Genomic DNA, 22,131 nt, shown 5'->3' with positions numbered 1-22,131 from the left:
CACTGGGAATATCACATTATAATAGTCACAAAAGTTAACCTGGGTGCTGAGAAAAATCATATGAAGTGAAGTACGGCTGATAGCTATTTCTCTCAAAAGGCACCTGAAGTGTCGCAGGGTCATTCGGTCCTATAAATATTTCCCAAGCAGGGAAAGTTGTCTGCTCATGGAACACTTTACAGATCACCAGACTCCCTCAGTCACAACTTCGAGGGCTTGCTAAAAATTTTAAATCTCTTTCTCTATCTTGAGAAACTACTTTGTGGATGTTGTCTTTCGGTACAGTGTGTGGCCTCTATTTCAATAAAACGCTCCAGATAATTTCTATGCCCTAGCTAGTTAGTGGCTTGAAAACACACCACAGAGTAGAGGAAGAAAAGCTGCACTACTCCAGCCAGGCAGAAATCCATTTTGCTCAGCATCCTTCACTCTGACAGACACACCCAAACACCAAGAAGCCCAGGTGGACCTGAAGCTCTCCAGTATCTGTCTGTCGGGAATGAGATAAACAACCTTGTTGCCTTCTAGGAACAGAAAGCCCACTCCCTAACAACCACATCTGGGCTAGCAACATCCGAGCCTCCTGGCAGGGCATTCTACAGCCGCGGGGGTCTCGGGTGAACCCCCCCTCACCCGTCCCGCTCCGAGGGGGCGGGGTCGGGGAAGAGGAGGTGCGGGACGGTAGGTGCCCACTGCATTCCAAGCCCCTGGCGCAGGCACACAAGCCGTGAAAACTGAGGCAGGCAGGCAGATGACGGAAAGGGTCTGCCTAATGGTTCGCCGCGGGCTCGAACCCTGAAGAGCCGGGGTGGGGGGAGCCTCCGCCTCCCGGTCACTCGCAAGGCCCGGCCCGGCTCGTACCGACGGAGTTTCACAAAGAAAGTCTCCTGGCCCGCGCCCCGCTCACACTCACCGGCGCCGGCGGAGACTCGGGCTCCCGCCGCCTGCGGCTCCGCGCCGAGGCCGGCTCGGGCGCCAGAGGCAGCGGCTGTTCCATCCCGCGGGGCCCGTCGGCGGCTGCCTAGAGCTAACGGTCCCGCCAGCTAGGCGCGCGCACCGCTCCCGCGCGCCATGTTCCTGCCGTGCCGCGCGCCGCCGAGCGCCCCCGCCCTCACCGCGCACGCGCGCGCGCGCCCGCCCAGCCAGCTCGCACCGCGCAAGTGCGTCCCCGGCCTGAGCCCTCCCGAAGCGGGTCGCTGTTCCCGGCTCTGCGCCTCCGCCCGCCGCACTGCGGACCACCCGGAGGGCACCACGCGGGGCGGGGGCAAGTGAAGGCGCGCCAGTGTAGGTGACGCGGTAAAGGCCGGCCTTCGAGGTCCGGTCTCTTGGGATGGAATCTTCCGAAGCCCACCTCCGGCATCCGAGGACTCGGCGCCTGGTCCTGCCTGGGTGGTACTCCGGAGGCCAGACCTTGTGTTTTGGGCAGTTAAGAACCGAGGGATCACTAGAAAAGGTGCAACGTTTCGTCGCCTTAAAAAACTATGGACTTGAGACTGGAGAGCCGGCTCAGCGGTTAAGAGCACGGGTTGGTTGCTCTTCCAGAACTCGGGTTCAACTCCCAGCATCCATTTGGCAGCACACGACTATTTTCAACTCCAGTTCTAGGGAAATCCGACTCCCTCGCATAGGTATACATGCAGACAAAACACCAATGCACATAATAATAATAAACCTATAAACTTGTTTGGGGAGATAGTGGTGTTTTAATCCCAGCACTCGTGTGTGTGTGTGTGTGTGTGTGTGTGTGTGTGTGTGCGCGCGCGCGCGCGTGAGTATGGGTGCATGTGGGTGAGTCATTTCCTAGGCTTGACTGGACTTTTTTTTTTGTGGTGATTGATGGTGGACAATAATGCATGCAGAGGCTGGAGAGCCGGCTCAGCGGTAAGAGCACTGACTGTTCTTCCAGATGACCCAGGTTCAATTCCCAGCACCCACGTGGCAATTCACAACTGTCTGTAACTACAGTTCCAAGATATCCTGACACCCTCAAACATACATGCAGGCAAAACACATTAAAAATAATAATAATGCATGTGCGATGCGTAGTACACATTAAGCTCTCCCAGGCTCCAAGTTGTAATTCCCACTGTATCTTCCAAAAGTCCCAAAAAATTAGTGAAACGGCCTCAGTTTTCAAACCCTGTGGTGTAATTAGCAGGGCAAAGTTTACCCAACCATTCTTCCCACATCTCTCTACCACAAACCTCTCAGAAAACCCAAAGGCTAGGAGAAAAACAGTTAAGAGAGAACATTTCCCCTCCAGGTGAGAGACCAAAAGATAAATTAGCAACTATTATTAAGACCTGAAGTAGGTGGGTGGAGAAGTCCAGTAATGCCCTGAGGGGAAGGACCACCTCACTGCATTCTTTCCCCACCCACTAGAGATACAGTTGCTAGGAAACTGGACCATCCCCCTAGGGAGGGACACCAGATCATTAATGGCCTGGGAACCTTCCTATAGCCAATCGATTCAAAATGTAGCATCTTGACCAATAGATGCTTGCCAGGCAGAAATTGCCCCTGCCTTGGGCATGCTGGGAGGGACCAGAATCTATATATCACCCAACTAACCTGGGCACGGGGCGCTCGGCTCCCACTGCTTCGGCGGTGGGTGTGTGTGGGCCCAAGCTGCAGCTTGTAATTTATAATAAAAAGAACCTCATGTATTTACAGCGGAGTCTGTTTATTCCTGGTCTTTTGGGGTTCGTGAACTGGGCAGAACACGGGTAAGGAATCTCTTGGGATTTTTTTTCTCACTTTGTAGATCTGGATGGCCTGGAACTTGCTGTGTGGACCCGGGTGGTCTCAAACTACCTCCTAGCCTGCACCACTACCCAGTTACTCTTGTAATTTTTGCATAGTTGTTTGTTGCTCTGATCTTTACAAGATACAAGTGACACAAATGAACTCAACCTGGAGTACGCAAAAAAGAATATTCCTCATCATATAACCAAGTCCTGGAATCGGTGTCTCACCTTCAGGCATAGCTGCGCCTGGGATCTTGTCTATCAAATATGCCTTGTCTTCAATCTGATTACTTCCTTCTACAGTTTTCTACAGAGGAACCGAAGCAGCAACTAGTTCTCATATAATGAAGAAAAAGCATCAGGTCCAAAGCCCTCTTCCTGGTACCTATTAGCATATCAAAGTGCATGCTGGCCCCCAGGCTTTCTCGGCTTTAACAACTTCCTGTGGCTCTCCTAAAGCACTGTCTTGGCACCCTCTCTATTGTCTTCCTTACCTTCATTGCCTTGGGCCACTCAAACCTCAGAACAGCCTCCCAAGGGAAACTACCTACAGCCACTCATAGGAACAGCTGTCTGCCCTTGACTGGCCTGACCTAGTAAAGAGTGTCTGAAGACGCACAGTGCTCAACCAACAGCCTGGCCAGTAAGCTACAGGGTCATCCACCGCTACAGTGAGTCAGGAACAAAAAGAAGTTGCTATTAAAATTGCCTGTGTTCCTGTGGCTAAGCCCATCCATATGTAGTCCTGAAACAAATTCCACTTTTTAAGAGTAAAGTGTAGGCCATTAACAATGTTTCAATTTCTGCATATCAAAGGGCCCTCACAGCAGCCAGCCCTAGGGTATGTAAGACGCATTTGTTGCTTTTGGTAGTTCCAGGTTCATAGTCATATATGAAGTCCTTCAGGGTTAGGTATGGGGCTGGGCCATGGCAGTTAAGAGCACCTCTGCTCTTGCTGAGAACTTGGGCTCAAGAATCATCTGTAACCCCAGTTCCAGAGACCACAGAGCCGCCTTCTGTGTATATCCATGCAGGCAATACTCACATAAAATAAAAATAAATCTTAAAAAAAAAAAAATTGCCTGCAGAGGGTGGGAGGTGGCACACACCTTTGATCCCAGAGCTTACTCCAGAGGCAGAGGCAGGAGGATCTCTGAGTTGGAGATCAGCCTGGTTTACAAAGTGAGTTCCAGGACAAGCAAGGCTACACAGAATACTACTCAGCTATTAAATACAAAGACATCATACAACTTGCAGGCAAATGGATAGAACTAGAAAAGATCATCCTGAGTGAGGTAACCCAGACCCAGAAAGACACCCATAGTATGTACTCGCTTGTAAGTGGATATTAGGCATAAAATACAGAATAACCATGGTACAATCCAAAGTCCCAAAGAAGCCAAGGAGGGCCCAAGGAAGGAGGCTAAATCTTACTCAGAAGGGGAAATCTTTAGTAGATGGAGGGAGGGACCTGGGTGGAAGATGGGGTTGGGGTCAGGTGTGTGGAGAGCCGAAGCAGGAGGGTGGAAAGGTGTCTGTCTCTAGGACAAAGAAGGCTCCCAGGAGTCTAGAGAGGTGACCCTAGCTGAAACTCCTAGCAGCAGGAGTGGGGTGTTAAGGAGCCTGAAGTCACCACCTCCTGTAGTCAGTCTGTGGGACTTCCACTGGAGGGAGGGGGACACCAACCCACCCATAAAACCTGCCACCCAAAATCTGTCTCACCTGCAAGAAGTGTAGGATAAAGATAGAGCAGAGACTGAGGGAATGGCCAACCAATGACTGGCCCAACCTGAGACCCACCCCATGGGAGAGAGCCAGCCCCTGACACTATTAATGACACTCTGCTATGCTTGCAGACAGGAGCCTAGCATAACTGTCCTCTGAGAGCCTTCACCCAGCAGCAGACTGAAACAGATGCAGAGACCCACGGCTGAACAATATGCAGAGCTCAGTGTCTTGTGAAAGAGTGAAAGGAAGGATTGAGGGAGCTGGAGGGGTCAAGGACACCGCAAGAAGACCTACAGAGTAAACTAGCCTGGGCCCATGGGGCCTCACAGAGACTGAACCACCAACCAAGAACATTCATGGGCTGGACATAGACCCCTACACATATGTAGCAGGTGTGCGGCTTGGTCATCAGGTGGGTCCCAAAACAATGGGAGCAGGGGCTGTCTCTGACTCTGTTGCCTGCCTCTGGATCCCTTTCCCCTAGCTGGGCTGCCTTGTCAGGCCCCAGCTGGAGAAGGTGTGCTTAGACCTGCTGCAATTTGAGATGCCAGCTAACTCTGGGGGGCTCCTCTTCTCTGAGAGAAAAGGGAGGGGTGGGGAGGCGGTGTGAGAGTGGGACTAGGAGGAGAGGAGGGAGAGGACTGGAATCAGGCTGTAAAGAGGATAAATAAAACATAAATAAATGAAGTTTTAGAATAGGTGGAGATGGTGGCAGCACATACCTGTGATCCCAGCCCTTGGGAGGCAGAGGCAAGTGGATCTGAGTTCAAGGAGAGCCTGGTCTACAAAGTGAGTTCCAGGACAGCCAAGGCTACACAAAGAAACACTGTTTCATAAAACAAAAACAAAAAAATATATATATATTTTTTAAACATTAGTCTCTTGTAATTCTGCCAGTGTGAGTTAACACCCCTTAGTATGACTTACGCGCCAAAGTCGTGCAAGCCTTTAACCTCAGCACTTGGGAAGGCAGAGGCAGGTGGATCGCTGTGAGTTTGAGGCCAGCCTGCCTGATCTACAACAAAAGGAGTCCAGGAGTCCAGGACAGCCAAGGCTATAAAGAAAAACCCTGTCTTCCACTACACCCCCCCCAAAAAAAATCAAAATAAATAAATAAATGGATGGATGAATAAATAAATCAATTAATAGAGACAAAGGAAATTCATTTTACAGTCAGCAAAAACCAGGTTGACTATAACCTTTCTTCCCTCTTCTTCCTCTTCTAATTTTATGTGTATGGGTGTTTTGCCTGTATGTGAATCTATGTACCACTTACATGCTTGGTGCCCACAAAGGCCAGGTGTCAAGGCTGTATAACTACCAGCCAGCCACAGGGTTACCAGGAAAGCTCGCATATCACTCGCTCATTATTGTTAACACAGGCTGGAATTACTAAATGCATTTTTTTTTTTTTTAATTTAAATGCCTCAAGTTTAAGATGAGTTCAACTTAAGACAGAGTTACAATTTATTTTTGTTTTGTTGTTTTATGGAGACAGTTTCTCTGTGTAGTCCTGGATGGCCTCAAACTCACATCCCCTCACCTGCTTCCTGAGTACTAGGATTAAAGGCGTACACAACCATGTGGGTGCTGGAAACTAATCCCAGGACCTCTAGAAGAGTTGGCAATGCCTTTTTTCTTTTTACTTTTTATTCATGTACCCCAATCCCCCCCATCTCCTCGTCACTTCATATCCACCCTCTGCCCTCGCAATCTTCCGCTCAAGAGAAAATAAAACAAAAAATAAACAAACAAACAAAAACATAGAAAATATCCCATCATGGAAGCTGTGGTGTGTCAGTGTCCCGCAGCATACCCTTTTGTCCACACATCTTTACACGCAAATGTTCATTGCAATTAGTCATTGGTCTTGCTCCAGGCCTCTGGCTTCTGCTACACCCTTAATACTGTAGCCTCACAGGGACTCTCATGGAGATCCTGCAGCCATGGATGTGGAGGACCGGCCCTTTCACACTCCAGCAGTTCACAGATGAGATAGATTTTGGGATGGATCAACTCAAAGCCCTAGATTTGGGCCTGGATGGTAGCTGAGTTGGCCATACGCCAGCTCTCCCACACTCGCACCACCAAGGCGAGCGCTCTAGCACTGCTCTGGCTAGCTCAGCCAACATTGCAGCCTTCAGGCCTGGCTCACTGGCACCCACGGCACCAGAGCCAGCTCTACCGTGCTGCCCAGTCAAGGTGCAGGCCCGCTTTCCTGTACTGCAGGCTGTGAGGGGCTAAGCCAGCTCTCCCGCTCTCAAACCCTCAGGGCTGGCTGTGTTGCCCTGGTGAGGTGCAGGGCCTGCTCTCCCAAGTGCTACAGGGGGTGAAAGGTGGGGTCAGCTCTCCAGAATGTCAGTCAGAGAGGGGCTGGGCAGCAGCACAGACCAGAGACATCTGTATGGCTGTTAGTGGTAATATGAGCCACAGATATCAACAGGTACCCTGCTGCCGCAATGGCCACCAGACCAGACGTGGCCCTCAGTGTTAGCTCGGCAGCCAATGCTCTTAACCACTACAGAGATGTCTTCCTTTAACTCCACCTTACTTCTCTACACCTCTAATACAAAGATGATTGGAGGACCTAACTTAAAAGAGTGCTCTATCACTTTCCTAAAAATTGAGGGAAAATTAGTATCTCAATTTAATGTACCCCAAGAGTTCAGAGATGTAAACTGTATAGAATTGAAGATAATTTCTTTGTTTCATCTGTTTTTGAGGCAAGAGTCTCAGTATAAGGGCTGGAGAGATGGCTCAGAGGTTAAGAGCACTTGGCTGCTCTTCCAGGTCATGAGTTCAATTCCCAGCAACCACATGGTGGCTCACAATCACCTGTAATGAAATCTGGTGCCCTCTTCAGGCATGCAGATGTACATTCAAACACAACACTATACATAATAAATAAATAAATAAATCTTTAAAAAAAAAACTAATAAAGTATTTGTGACTTAAAAAAAAAAGTCTCATTATACAGCTCAGGCTGCCCTCAAACCCAACATCTTACTCTTAACAGGACGGACTACAGGTGTGAGAACCCACCAGACCTAAGGAATATGAACTTCAAACTGCCCCACAACTCAGGCAGCAACATACCTGCCATCACGTGCGTTCCTTGGCAGCCAGCCACTACAAATCACCCAATATCACCAAATCTCTGTAATGTGTTGAGTGTGTGTGTGTGAGTGTGTGTGTGTGTGTTTGACTCAGGGTTTCTCTGAGTAGCCCTGGCTGTCCTGAAACTGGCTCAGTAGACCACATTGACCTCAAACTCAACTCAAGAGATTCTCCTGCCTCTGTCTCCTGAGTTCTGGGATTAGAGTTCTGGCGGTGCCATCACCACCAGCGGGACTTACCCTTCCTAAGGGACCTTTAGAATGTGTATTCAGACAAATTAACCTAAAACCAGAATGAAACCCTGAGAAGGTAAACTGCTAACAGTCAAGGTGAAGTTCCAGATGAAAGGCACGAAACTTTTAACATTGTTTCAGAATTTTTTTTTTTTTAATGTTTATGTGTGTCTGTGTGCACGAACATGTGTGTGGGTGCCAACAGAGGCCTGGGGAGGGCATCAGATTCCCGGAAACTATAGTTAAATAGGTGCTGGGAACTGAACTCCAGTCCTCTACAGGAATGTTCTTAACCACTAAGACCATCTCTCAACACAGGTCCCCTAACATTTTTTTTTTTTAATAAAAAGAAAGGTATTCATCTAAACTGCTGTTCACGGAATACAAGCCCAGAAGCCAATTTCCACGAGATTTTTAATTGTGTACAGTGATGGAAAAGCAATTGTTCCCATCATTAAAATATAGACTATATTCTTAAAAATTATATAGCCTTTTAAAAAAAGACTTCAAGATGGAGAAGTGTGAAGGAAAACACGTTTCTCTCACGTTCTAAGCAGTGCTCACACCACAGCCAGGCGCTTTTTGCTCTCAGCATCCTCCCCTTTCTGTTCCAGGGGCCGCTTTCGACGAGAAGGCTGGAAATAAAGCAAAGGAAGAAGCGTTCAAAAGAAAGGCACGGCTTCTGTCAAAGCTCCTGACAGTTCGGTAAACTAGGGGCAGTTTACTGAAGCAGTAAGGGATGGGAAGCAGCGAGGACCAAGAATCACCAGTTGTCATGACAACCGAATCCTAACACACCTCTGGAATCGAGACGCTTACCTACTCTAGCTGGTGATTTCTAATCACTGATAGATGTACAGTAACTTTTTTTTATCCTTACAGTGATATAAAGCAAGTCCAAAACTGGATCTCTGCCTGGTCTAGCAAAATTCTGGGTGAGGCATGATGTAAGGCAGCCAGAGCTCCAGCCACACGGGGGACAGGCTCTGCTCACACACTCTACTGTGCTACCCTGGCTGGCACCCTTAAATGCATTTTCTTACTTAAAACGCCTCCAACTTAAGATGAGTTTCTCGGAGTATTATCCCATTGTAGGGGGAAGGACATCTGACTATGGACAGCAGGCGATACCAATAGCTCCTCTCAGCCACTGTCTCCTGGCACTGCCTATTAAAGCTCAGTGTTAAAGGGTGTGCTCACGATACACTAAGGTCCTGGTTTAACCCCCAGCACAATGTGTGTAGGACACCTAATTTCTCTCACAGTCTCAAGTTTTGCTGTCTTATGGGAACAACAATCTTTTCTGTTACAGTTTTGTTTTCCATTTATAAAACCAAGAAAGAACAGTAAGGATAAAGGAGCAAGATCATTGACCAAAACAAGACAGGACAGGAATGAGCAAACATACTAGTTCAGACTTACAAAGAACTTTAAAAGAAGAAAACTGCAATCAAGAAATTGCCACAAGGGCTGGAGAGATGGCTCAGAGGTTAAGAGCACCGGCTGTTCTTCCAAAGGTCCTGAGTTCAATTCCCAGCAACCACATGGTGGCTCACAACCATCTATAATGAGGTCTGGTGCCTTCTTCTGGCATGCAGGCAAGATATTGTATAAATGATAAACAAATAAATCTTTAAAAAAAAAAAAAAGGAAAGAAAGAAATTGCCACAATAAAATACATTCTTAGTCACTAACCAAAAATAAATAAATAAATAAATAAAAGAGAAAACCACCATAGACTATTTTCCTAAGGTTTTACATTTTCCAAAAATTTAAATCTGCGCCTCTAGCAGAGTATTCCACCTTGCCATGCAAAAGACCTTCAGATTGACAAGCCTTATCTACTGCTCCAACTCATTGAACATATGCTGCATTATTAAATATTCCAGGGTTGCAAGAACATATCAAAACAAAGAGTAGAAACACTGGTTCAAACTGGAGGACTTGCCTAAACAGCTAAGGCCCCATGTTCAGTCCCAACTGCTGCCAGCAAGCAGAAAGTAAGTATCTACTCCAATATACTATGTAGACCAAGCTGGCTCATGACTCCCGATTCTCCTGTTAAGAGTCAATGCCTTGTCTCAGCCTCCTAAACATTGAGATTATATGTATGTGTCACCAAGCCTGTCATTAAACCTTTTTTTAAATGGTAAGCACCTGCCACTCCACAGAATCTTCAGTCAGACTTGCTTATCAGCAATTAAATTCTACTCTACAGTACAGTCAACAGAATACCTCGGCGGGAGCCAGGGGGAAGGTCATCGGGCTATTTTCCTGCACCAGTAGATCCTGAAATTTTCCTTTCATGTACTCATCCTGTGAAGAAATCAAGAAACATAGAACATGAAGAAAAGCAAGCTCCTAGAATGACAGGTAAATGCCCAAAGCTGCCACCCTGACAGCAAACCTCATGCCTTTGCTGAAGTTTCCTAATGATGGGACCATGACTGCTCACCTCTGCCTTCTCAGAACAGTCAGTGTTCAATGAGCACTGGCTAAATCAAACCCAAGGGTCATGAGCTCTGGCTAAATCAAACCCAAGGGTCATGAGCTCTTAGTCAACCAGAGAAGCAGACCCCCAGTTCAGAAGCAGAAGCAGACTGAGGAACAGTAGTCAGGAGGTCAGTAGGAAAGGCTGACACTGCCCTGGGTCCTCACAGAAACAAGCCCTTCCCTCCCTTGCCACAATAAAGGCAATTAGGTAGACCATCTGAACCTAGGAAATTCACACAGCAAGTTGACAGAAGGTTCTTAAGCCTACAAACCCTCGGGCCCACATCTCATGACAAAAGATGGCTATAAAAATGACAAGACACTGTAGGTATTCTGGGCAAGAGAAGGGAAAGGTGGTACTCTTCCCCTGTGTTCTTAACTAGCTCCCACTTCCCTCGAGGTAAAATCCTACAGCGTTCAAGAACTGCCATGCAGAAGCCCTGAGAGGGAGCCTGGCACTGTTCCCCACTTTCAGAAATATAAAATATCCACCAATAAAAAGATGGGCTCCAGGTGGAGGCTGGAGAGATGCTCAGAGGTTAACAGTACATACTGCTCTTGCAGAAGACCGGAGTTTGGTTCATGGCACCCACATCAAGCAGTATACAAGCAACTGTAATTCCAATGACAGGGGGCCTAACCCCTCTTCTGAACTCCTCAGACCCTGCACTCACACACACACATACCCATACATAGTCACACTATATAGCCCTGGCTGGCCTGGGACTCACTATGTAAACCAGGCAGGCCTTGAATCACAGAGATCTGCCTATATCTGCCACTTCCTGAGTGCTGGGTTACAGATATGGGATTCAAGAAAGCATAACTATACCCAGACAAAGATACCTTAAAAAAGAAAGAAGAAAAAAAAAAAAAAAGGCTACAACATTTTAATCTCAACACCCAGGAGGTATAGGCAGGTGAATTTTTCTGTGTCTAAATAAAGCCATTCTGATCTACACTTCATCAACTTGACACAAGCCCAGGTCATCCTGGAAGAGGGGAACTCAACTGAGCAGAGGCCTCCATCAGATTAGCCTGTGAGCATATATTTTAAGCATTTTGTTGATTAATGAATGAAACGGGAGGACAAAAAAAGCCCACTGTGAGTGGGGCCACTCCTACACAGGTGATCCGAGGCTACCTAAGAAAGCAAGCCAGTAAGCAGCCTTCTTCTAGAGTTTCTGCTTTAGTTCCTGCCTTCAGGATCTTGCCTTGAGTTCTGCCCTGACCTCCCTCAGGGATGGAATGTGATGTGGGAGCGTAAAATAAATAAACTCTTTGCTCTTTAAATTGTTTTACTCTTGTGTTTATCACAGTATCAGAGAAACCAAAACTAGGACAAAAATGGTATCCATAGAATACAGACCCAGATTTCAAAGCCCTGTGTACTTTCTCACATTTTTCTACCTCTACCCATGGCATCCAGGATGAAAGGCTTCTAACATGAGCCACTTTGTGGAGATAGAAAGGATGAATCATTAGTTCAGCTCATCTACTAACAGGAACCAGCACCTATTTCCATCCTTGTCTTGCTGGTTACTGAGCAGCTCACATCGTGCCTGCCTTGACAGCACCAAACTCATACATATAGACATTCTCCCATGGCCTGAGGATGTAACGCAGGATTCTAACTCATACACACATTCTCTCATAGCCTGAGAATGTAATGCAGAATCACCCCTGAAATGCACCTCACCCTACAATTACATGTATTACGCAGCTCTGCATATCATGGTGTCCAACAGTGTTTGAAAATGAACTTGAGGCCGCGAGGTGGTGACACACGCCTTTAATCCCAGCACTGAGGAGGCAGAGGCAGGCAGATAGATCACTGTTGAGTTTGAGGCCAGCCTGGACTACAAAGTCCAAGACAGTCAAGGCTACACAGAGAAACCCTGTCGCAACAAAAGAAAGAAACAAACAAACAAACAAAAAACAACCCATGGAACATGAACTTGTTAACTGTGCTCTGAAAGAAGGAATGCATGAACAAAATCAAAAGGGAATGCCTCTATGGTTTAAATAAGAGCTACAAGTCCTGTGTAGTCAGTGCTTGGCCTTCAGCAATGGTGCTGCTGGAAGATGTGCAGCCTTGAGAGGCAGAGGAAGATACCCTAGAAGAAAATTGTGGACCTCCTCGTCTTCCTTTTTTATTTTTTCCAGTCTTTCAATGTATGCACAGCTTGGCACTGGCTCTCTCAGGTACATATAACCTCCCACATACATATACATATAATTAAAATTAAAACAAATCTTCCCAGGTCTTCCCAGCATGCATGTAGAGGTCAGAGGTCAACCTAGGGTCTTAGCTCTCATCTACCACCCTGTTTAAGAAGAGACTCTCCTGTTCTTGGCCACCGTGTACAGTAGAGCTTACTGGCCTATGAGCTTCAGGGGAAGTCTTCAGCCCTAACCCCTCAGATCTTCCGATTTGTAGGAAAAATACCTGATCCACTGAGCCAACTTCCCAGCTTCTTCCCCTCTTTTCTCCTCTCAGACATGGACTAAACTCCCCCAAAAATCAGCCAAAATAAACCTTTTCTCTTTATTTATTTTGTTCTTTTGAGACAGGGTTTCTTTGAGTAGCCCTGGCTGTTCTGGAACTCACTTTGTAGACCAGGCTGGCCTCAAACTCACAGCGATCCTCCTGCCTCTGCCTCCTGAGTGCTGGGATCGATCACTCTGCGCCACCACACCCGGCTCACCTTTTCTCTCGCTAAGTTGATTTATCTAGGCATTACAGTAACAACGAGCACAACTGTCCTTCTCCTAGACACTGCTTGGTACATCCAGAATGACCTGTGGCTATGTCACAGGCATCATAGCCATAAGCCACCAGGTAACAGGAAGATGAAAGAGAATCTCAACATCAGTGCAAGAAGCAAGATTTATCTGTAAATCTGGGAGAAGTCTACAACCAAAAATACTAAGTTACAATGTTCTTCAAAGGCAAGCAGGAAGGAGCCTGTGTACTATTTCACTAAAAGTGAAGTAGAAAGAATGTGTGAAGGATATTGCCCAATTCAATACAGCTAATGATAAAGCAGAGAAGGATTCATAGTCCCCAAAACCATCAGGCATTTCCCCAAATCCAAACTTATCACCATTAGCAGATGCTTAGATAGCCCTCTGCACCCTCATCCTCCTCATCCAGTACCCACGCTACTTTTCCAGGCAAAATGTTGACAAGTGCCTACATGTGGGATTGGAGCAAAGCTGAGCTTCACCTTTTCTTGCTCGTAACATTTCTTTTGAGACAAGAAGTTCAAGCAAAGGGGCTACACTGACTCACACATCTCAAACACAAACTTCTGTTGCTAGGCCTAACTGGCCAGCCCTGTGCTTTCTTTTCCAAAGCTAACACAGAAAGCCAACACAGTCTGCATCCATTTGGATCCCAGAAGGTGCCCTATTAAGGCATGTGAAAAGAGCCAAGGGGTGGGTTTCTCCTTTTCATCAAAGTTAAATCCCCACATGCAAAGACACCTTTGTTTCCAAACTCCTTGTCTCCAGGCCCTTGCTGCTTTCAGATCTGTGTGGTCTAGTAAACATTAAATCATCTGACTGATTTTTTTCTGGGAGGAGAATCATGTTTCCAGGGCAACACCCAAACCAAAACTATTCTTTGCCTTCCCTCTCCACCCTTCTCCCTTTTTTATTCCCAATGTTTTATTGCACTTATCATTTATCTTATGTGCATGTATATGGAACCAGAGGACAACTTTCAGAGGTCAGTTCTTTCCTCCTACTACGTGGATTCAAACTCAGGTCCTCAGCTGCCCTCCTTCCATTATGGATTTGTTGTTCTTAACCTGAGCTGGTCTGACCAAAACTTAGGTGTGGAGGGTTGCAAGAGAGAAAAAGGACAAAGGACAATCTTCCTAAGTCCCAGGAGGATAGCAGGGAAGCTTGATCTTTCTTTTTTTCTTTTTCTTTGTGTGTGTATGTGTGTGTGTGTTTTGGTTTTTCAAGACAAAAGTTTCTCTGTGTAACCTTGGCTGTCCTGAACTCCCTCTGTAGACCAGGCTGACCTGGAACTCAGAAATCCCCATCTCTGCCTCTCAAGTAAGCTTGATTTTTTCAAGGTGTTCCCGGAACAGAGAACCACACATGGAAGAGCTCCAGCCACCTGTCTACATCACCCAGCAGCACAGGAAGCAGAGGCCATAAGGAAGTTCATAAACAAGTATGGCTGAGCTGAAGAGTGGAATCATACATCTATCAGAAAACCAGACAGATGCTCTTGTTAATTAGTTCCAAGCCAACGATCACTCTCCCGAAGTCACAGGCACTCTTAGTCTGGCAGCAGGCTTTGAATGAGCTTGGCACAAAAATCTCACAGCAACAGAGACGTGTGAACACAGACGTCACGAAAACTAAAAGAATGCAGGTTACAGCCTGCACTAAGGGCACGCTTGCTCACCAGGAACAACAGTGGGAAGCCTTCACACCACAACCTCCTGGACCCCAGCCTAGCCCACTCCACCTGGTAGAAGGGGAGCAGAAGAGGGAGACAGCTGGGTGCTGAGGAAGACCAAGCCCTCAAGGGATTACAGCCACACTGCAGTCTCAGGGTGAACAGAACCAGAACCTAACATGAAGTGAGCCTATTCATCCAGGAGCTATGTGTACATGGAAAGAGCTCACTCACACACACACACACACACACACACACACACACACAAACACACAAACACACATACACACACACACACACACACACACACATTCATTCACCCTCCCTGCCTCCAATTCCATCTCTAGCTCCCTTCCTCCTTTCCCTCCTCCAAACGCATATGTATCCTGACTGAAAAAACTTACAGACACTATCTATACCAACAACCCAAATGAAAACACTTAAATAAATGAATCCAACAACACAGAGACTGTGTGACCCTCAGCCTCATCTCACTTAAGCAGTTCAGGACTCCCCTGAATTTTAGGCAAACAAGCAATGTCTCGCACCCACCTGAAGCCATGGATGATTCAAGGCTTCCTCTGTGGTGAGCCTAGCCTTTGGATCCACAACCAATAGTTTCTTGACAAGGTCCAGAGCTAAAGCAACAAGAGAATTAGAAAAATTACAATGAAAAGAATGAATACATTTCACCTGTACTATTAAACTATGACAGAACTACAGAGCACCAGCCAGAGAAGAGAGCAGCATGGAGCCAACAAATTTGGTGACAAGGAAGAGTCCTCCAAGACCCTCCCTCTCTAAATGCAGAAGATTGGGACCTTAGGAATACAGATACACCCCATCTCCCCCTCCTAGGACATCACAACCTTTGGCTCCCTGTTCCCTTTCTTGCTGCTGTACTGAGTTCAGACTAATTTAAACTGAATTTGTACCCAGTTCTGAGATACTCAAAATGTACCATAAACTCTGAGTCCCATTGCTTGATGGTAAGAAACCAGAGAAAGGCTCCCTATAGGCATGTGAAAATAAAGCCCAACCTTACAAGCAAGCAGCAACTAAAGGCTGGCTTGAATGCTACAGCAATATTATTCCTTAAATCTCTGATATTTAATACAGTCACCTACATGGGACATTTGGTTTTAATCTATTTTTTTCTCCTTGGAATTGAAAGGTTGCACTTTTAAACTATAAAATAGAGATAACTGATGACGTTGAACTTGTTTGTTTGTTTGTTTGTTTGTTTGTTTGTTTCAGGACAGGGTTTCTCTGTGTAGCCTTGGCAGACCCGGAATTCTCTTTGTAGACCATGCTGGCCTTGAACTCACAGAGAAGATCTTTCTGTCTCTGCCTCCACAGCCTGGCAACATTGAACTTTTACATTCTACTTATTCAAAGGATGTTTGATATTAAAAGTTCTTTTGCATACTTGAATGGGTAGCAGGCCCTTGAATATGCTATCTTAAACCTCGCACAAAACCTTTGATGTCAGGGTTATTGATCACCTGTTTACAAATAAAGAAAATGGAGACTCAAAAAAGTTAAGTAACTTGCCTAAGGACATACAAACTAACAAACAGCAGAGCTAGGACTGAAGCCCAGGCTTTGAAGCCCAGGCTCTGAAGCCCAGGCTCTTACTAATGTCCTCTTCCTCTCAAATGGTGCAAAGCAATCAGAAGGGAGAAAACAACCGTTTGAGAAGAAACTCCCACCAACAGAACACCCACAGTTCAGTAAGCACGCATCTGTGACCCTTTGTATCCATACCCTTCTCTGAGACATCTGTCCAGACTTCAGGGATAAAGGTGTATTTTCCACTGGTGATCTGATCCTTCAGTGACACTTGAGTCTTATGCTCAGAGAAAGGTGGATAGCCACTGAGGCTTAATATTGGTAGGGAAAGAAAGGAAAAAAGATCAAGTGGCAGGTTTCTTCTTCAGCATTGAAAAAATCAGCTTTTCCTTAAACCAATGACTAAAAAATGACCGAATCAAACAGAAGCTCTCCGCATGGACAATGGCACAATTTCATCTGACCTCATCTAACCAGGTGGTGAAATAACGAAAATGTTTCCTACCAGATGAAAAGAATAACTCCTAAGCTCCAGCAGTCCACAGCACGGCTGTACCCAGTAGTCCCATTGGAGACAAGGACCTCAGGAGCCAGATAAGTGGGCGTACCACACAAAGTTCTCATCAGGGAGGTCTCCCCCAAAATCTTGGACTGCCCAAAATCAGTGATCTAAAATTATAAACAAAACAAATGAAATCCAAACATTATCTTATCCCATCATCCCCAAGGGACACGGAAACTGAATTATCTGTCATATAAACACCTGTCACACACAATTTCATGTCTTTGCGAAGTATTTAATTTTGCTAAAATGAAAATCCCTGAGCCTGGGTATCTGAGAACCAATTTACCCATGATCACTGTAACCTAACCAAAACTATATAACCCCTCTCACAAACACGTTAGGACTCTAATACTTATGCTTATTTCTTAGAACCAAGACTCTCAAACTTGACTACACTAGGGAACATCTGGAGAGCTTGGGGGGAAACAAATGCACTTGTCGTCACCCTCAAGTTTTATGATTCGGGGTCTCCTTGTTGGTTTTTGTCTTATAATTGTAGCAAGAGATTCTAAAGTGAAGCTAGCCTCAGAAGGAAAGGCGGGATCCATGATTCAATGAGCCACTTAGCCCCTCTTCTCGCCCTCTGAACACAGAACTGACTTGTATACCTTGCGGCTCAGTATGTGCTCATTAGGCTCATGGAATACTGGGTCATTCCAGCAACAACTGTCAAGTATGGGAAGTTCAGGTTCTCAACCTTTTGATAGTCCTGGTTGTTTTATGTAAGAAATTAAAAAGTAGTTTTGAAGAGAAACATATAGCAGTGGCCACAGAGAGAGGATGAGAAGTTATCACCTTGATGAGACAGTCCTCCTCCTGGGATGAGAGAAGAACATTCTCAGGCTTTAAGTCTCGATGTATAATCCCATTTTCGTGAAGGTACTGGACAAAAGAAAAGCATGACCATTGGCTTATACTGTACACATGTATGAAGACAAAAAGTTACCAACACTTGTTTATATTATTATTTTATTATTATTATTATTATTTATGACTTATTCATTCTGTATTCCAATTGTAGCCTCTCCCTCATCTCCTCCCAATCCCCCCTTCCCTCCCTCTTCCTCCCCTGTCCCTCTTCCATAGTCTACTGATAGAGGAAGTCCCCTACTGTCTGACCCTAGCCTATCACGTCCCATCGGGACTGCCTGGATCCTCTTCCTCTTTGGGCTATCAAGGACACCCCAGTAGGGAGTAAATGATCAAGGAGCAGGCAACTGAGTTCATGTCAGAGACTGTCTCTTCTCCCCTTACTAGGGAACCCACATGGAGACTGATGTCTTTGGTTGATGCATCAGTCTCTGCAGTCCCCCCTGGGCACTGCTTTTTTTGGCTTTGTTGGTCTCCTTATCACCTAACTCTTAGCCTGGGTAAAACTAAGCTGTATTATGCATCAGCACATTCCTCAAAGTCAGAGCTGGACCAGGACTAAGCACTTAATTTTTTTATTTTTATTTTTTTAGAGACAGGGTTTCTCTGTGTAGCCTTAGCTGTCCTAAACTCGCATTTTAGATCAGGCTGTCCTCAAACTCACTTAGAAATTTATGTTACAGAAAAATTTTAAAAGCATAAAATTGAAAAAAAAAAAAATCTTTGAATGGGGTAAGCCTTGTATTTTTACAATGCCAGAAAAAAGTCCCTCACACTAACAGACACACAACGTGCCAATATCAATAAAAACCTAAAAATGATGACATCAAAGAGATTATATCAAAGTGATCTATTTTGTTATTCAATCCCTAAGAATATTTTTTTAGGGATCTCAAAAAATACATTTGTAGCTGGGCAGTGGTGGCACTTGCCTTTACTACCTGCACTCAGGAACAGAGCAGGCAGAGCTCTGTGAGTTTGAGACCAGCTTGTTCTACAGACCAAGTTCCAGGACATTTGTATCAGGTACAATGATATAGGTTTTGTTTATAGAATGTGTCTAAAAAAGGGGAGACATGCACTTGAGAGATGGCTCAACAGGTAAAGGCAACTGCCGCCAACCCTGACATCCTCAAGCCCCAGAGCCCACTTGATGAGGAGAACTTCTGCAGATTATTCTCTAATCTACATATATACTCTCTCTCATTTTCTCTTTCTCCCTATCTATCTATCTATCTATCTATCTATCTATCTATCTATCTATCTCTCACATATACACACAGATTTTTCTCTAAAATGTGAAGCATATAGCTCCTATAGCTCAGGGTGAGGGACTTGCACATCACAGACCACATACACACACACACACACACACACACACACAAAATACACACAATCACATACACACACATATAGCTCATGATGAGGCTCTTACACATCACAGGCCACACATACACATATACACACTCACACCACACACAAATCACATATAAACACATAGTCTCACACACACACACACACACACACACACACACATAGCTTATGTAGCTCACAGTGAGACACTTATACATCACAGGCCATAGTGGTTTTGAGATCGCTACAGCACAAAGAAAGAAAGAAAACAAGAAGCAAAACTACCCAGAGGACTGGAGATCACAGCTGCTCAGTGATATAGGACTTGCCTAAAACACTATAAACATCAAAAATAGCCAATAACTAAACTACTAATCTATTCCTAGGTGCAAAGACTAACTTTAGTGTTTTAAAATTCTCTTGTTGAAAATAAAATGAAAACAGACAAAATATGAATTCATGTCATACTTTTCTTTGTTTGTTGTTGTTGTTTTGAGACAGGGTTTCTCTATGTAGCCTTGACTGTCTTGGAACTCTCTCTGTAGACCAGGCTGGCTAACAGAGATCGGCCTGCCTCTGTGTCCCGAGTGCTGGGATTAAAGGTGTACACCATCACCACCCAGCCCATGACATACTTCTTTAAAAATAAAAAACATCCTATTATGTACAGATCTGCACACAATTAATCTTGTTGTTGGTCGATATATGATGAAATGAATAAACTAATCAAGTCCTGCACAGACAGCAGCCATCACTAAAAATGAACTATGAAGGCAAGCATGGCAGTGCTTGGCTGTAATCTAAGCATTTGGGAGGTAAGGGCAGGAAGATCAGAAGTTCAAAGCTACAGAGCTAAGTTAAGGTCAGCCTACACTACCTGAGACCCTATCTCAAAAAACAAAACAGAACAACAACAACAAAAACTTACAAAGGGCTTGTGAACTAGGAATATAGGTCATGTGGTGGGGGGGGCAGGAGGTGATGAGCTCCATCCCCAGCACTGGGAAAAGAAAATAAATAAAGGGAGGGAGAGGCTGTGAGTGGGATCTTGGATCTAGGTGAAATACTTTTTGTTGTAACAGTTCTTTTATTTTCAGTTATACAAGTGGGAGTTTACATGCAGACCACAGATACCAGAGGTATCAGATGCCCCAGAGCTGGAGTTACAGGTGCTGGGAACCACCTAAGGTGGGTGTTAGGAACAATACTCTAATCCTCTGAAAACGAGCACCTGCTTCCGGGCACAGTGGCCACGCCTTTCTTCTCAGCACTTGGGAGGCAGAGGATCTCTGGGAGTTCAAGGCCAGCCTGGTCTACAAATCGGGTTCCAAAACAGCCAGGCAGCCACGACTATTACACAGAGAAAGCCTGTCTCAAAAAACAAAACACAAAAACAAAAACAAATCAACAATAAAAAACTAGTACCTGCTCTTAACTGCTGAGCCATCTATTTAATAAAAAATTCTTAGCAAAAACTTTGACTGGACGTGAACCTGACGAAAACATTAGGATAAGCCCAGGTAAGCCAAAGCCAGGAGAATCTCCCTCAGACCTCACTCAATACAATAACTGTTCCAAATCCATGCTATTTCCTTCATAAAGTGGGCTTTCAAGAGAAGCAACCTTGTTGGGTGTGGTGGTGCACACTTTTCACCCCTGTACTCGTGAGGCAGAGGAGGCAGACCTGAATTAGAGGCCAACCTGGTCTACATAGTGAGTTCTACACTAACCAGGGCCACATAGAAAGATCATGTCAGTATAGGAGAGAAATGGGAGAGGAAGGGTCAGAGGAGTTAGGGGAGAAATGAGGTAGAGAGACACTGACCAATCTACCAAACGTCAAGAAACAATCAGCAGCACCAAAACTGGGTCACCAATTGTTCCTCTGCAATTCAACCACTGAGCACAGGAGAAGCGTGCACGCGCGCGCGCACACACACACGCGCGCGCGCGCGCATGCATCCCATCATCAGCGTGCTGCATTCATGGGATGCTGTTCATAAGGAACACATTGTTGGGCCGTAGAAGAACCATCTATCTCAACCTCCCCAACTGGTCAGCCTTGCTTTCAACCCCACCTTTACACTCTGCAAACCAAGTCACTGACCCGAGGATCAGCGATGTGCAAAAATGAATGCCCCTCCAGAAAGACCTGCAAGCCAAAGATAGGTGACAGAGATGGGTTGTGTGGATTTTGTTTTTCTGAAACTAGAGAGAGAACGTAGGGCTTCATGCACGTAGGCAAGTACTCTATTTCTGAAGTAGTTAACATTTCCATTTTTCAAACAAGTTCTCTCTAAACTGTCGAAGCCAGCTTTGAACTTGGAATTCCCAACTTAACCTGCCTAAGAAGCTGGGACTGCAGGCTGTGACACCAGAGCAGGCGATATGTTCGTCTCCTTAGCTCCCTTTCTTACTGTCTCTTACACTCATGGCCTGATCATCTGAGTCACAAGGAGTACAGACTGCTTGTTTGTTGGCCTAGAACAGAACAACAGACACATAAAACCTCTTGAAATTTAACCCTTGGTTAAAGTCCCCTGGTTCTTGCCTAACACCGGAGGGCTTCTCTTACTTGCACAGCTAGAAGCATCTGGTAGAAATACAGCTTGCAGGTCGCTTCCTTCAGGCGCTTGTTCCCCACCACCCGGTCAAACAGCTCTCCTCCTTCCATCCTGAAACACAAACAAAGCAGGACCTTCGTTCCTGAAGGCAGAGCACGAATGAAACACCCATCAGGCCCAGTAAAATAAGGATGGAAAGGGTGAGCAAATGGGCACGTGCCTCATGCAAGAGGCCCTGGCCTGGGACTCCAGTACTAAACACAGATTATCTTTTTTCTTTTTTTTTTTTTCCATGCTTGGCATCACTTTTAAAATTAATGAGCTTTGCTGGGAATGGTGGCGCATGCCTTTAACCCCAGCATTCAGGCAGATCTCAAGGAGCACAAGGTCAACCAGGGTTACATGAGACCCTGCCGATAGATAGATAGATAGATAGATAGATAGATAGATAGATAGATAGATAGATAGA

General features: G+C 45.6%; 2 protein-coding genes across 6 annotated transcripts in view; both read right to left on the bottom strand.

Annotated features, from left to right (window-relative positions):
• Positions 1-1,003, bottom strand: part of Ttc28 (tetratricopeptide repeat domain 28) — a 412,775-nt gene extending 411,772 nt beyond the window's left edge. For both annotated transcript variants that reach the window (XM_055605846.1, XM_055605848.1), the window contains exon 1: positions 914-1,003. In XM_055605846.1, coding sequence (XP_055461821.1) covers positions 914-997 — 84 coding nt within the window. In that variant the 5' untranslated portion in view covers positions 998-1,003. The remainder of the gene's footprint in view (positions 1-913) is intronic.
• Positions 1,004-8,221: 7,218 nt separating this feature from the next.
• Chek2 (checkpoint kinase 2) overlaps positions 8,222-22,131 on the bottom strand; it is a 34,582-nt gene continuing 20,672 nt past the window's right edge. For 3 of the 4 annotated variants that reach the window (XM_055606153.1, XM_055606152.1, XM_055606154.1), the window contains exons 9-15: positions 21,674-21,773; positions 17,671-17,757; positions 16,816-16,979; positions 16,506-16,621; positions 15,291-15,376; positions 10,061-10,141; positions 8,222-8,460 (exon numbers count right to left, since the gene is read on the bottom strand). In XM_055606153.1, the coding sequence (XP_055462128.1) occupies positions 8,386-8,460; positions 10,061-10,141; positions 15,291-15,376; positions 16,506-16,621; positions 16,816-16,979; positions 17,671-17,757; positions 21,674-21,773 (709 nt within the window). In that variant the 3' untranslated portion in view covers positions 8,222-8,385. Of the gene's footprint in view, positions 8,461-10,060; positions 10,142-15,290; positions 15,377-16,505; positions 16,622-16,815; positions 16,980-17,670; positions 17,758-21,673; positions 21,774-22,131 lie in introns of those variants that run through there. The other variant, XM_055606155.1, reaches the window with a different exon arrangement.

This window comes from Psammomys obesus, unplaced genomic scaffold (assembly GCF_907164565.1).
Source record: "Psammomys obesus unplaced genomic scaffold, mPsaObe1.curated_primary_1811, whole genome shotgun sequence".
NCBI lineage: Eukaryota > Metazoa > Chordata > Mammalia > Rodentia > Muridae > Psammomys > Psammomys obesus.
Note: the sequence above shows the minus strand (reverse complement) of the source record. Positions and strands in the feature narration are given on the sequence as shown.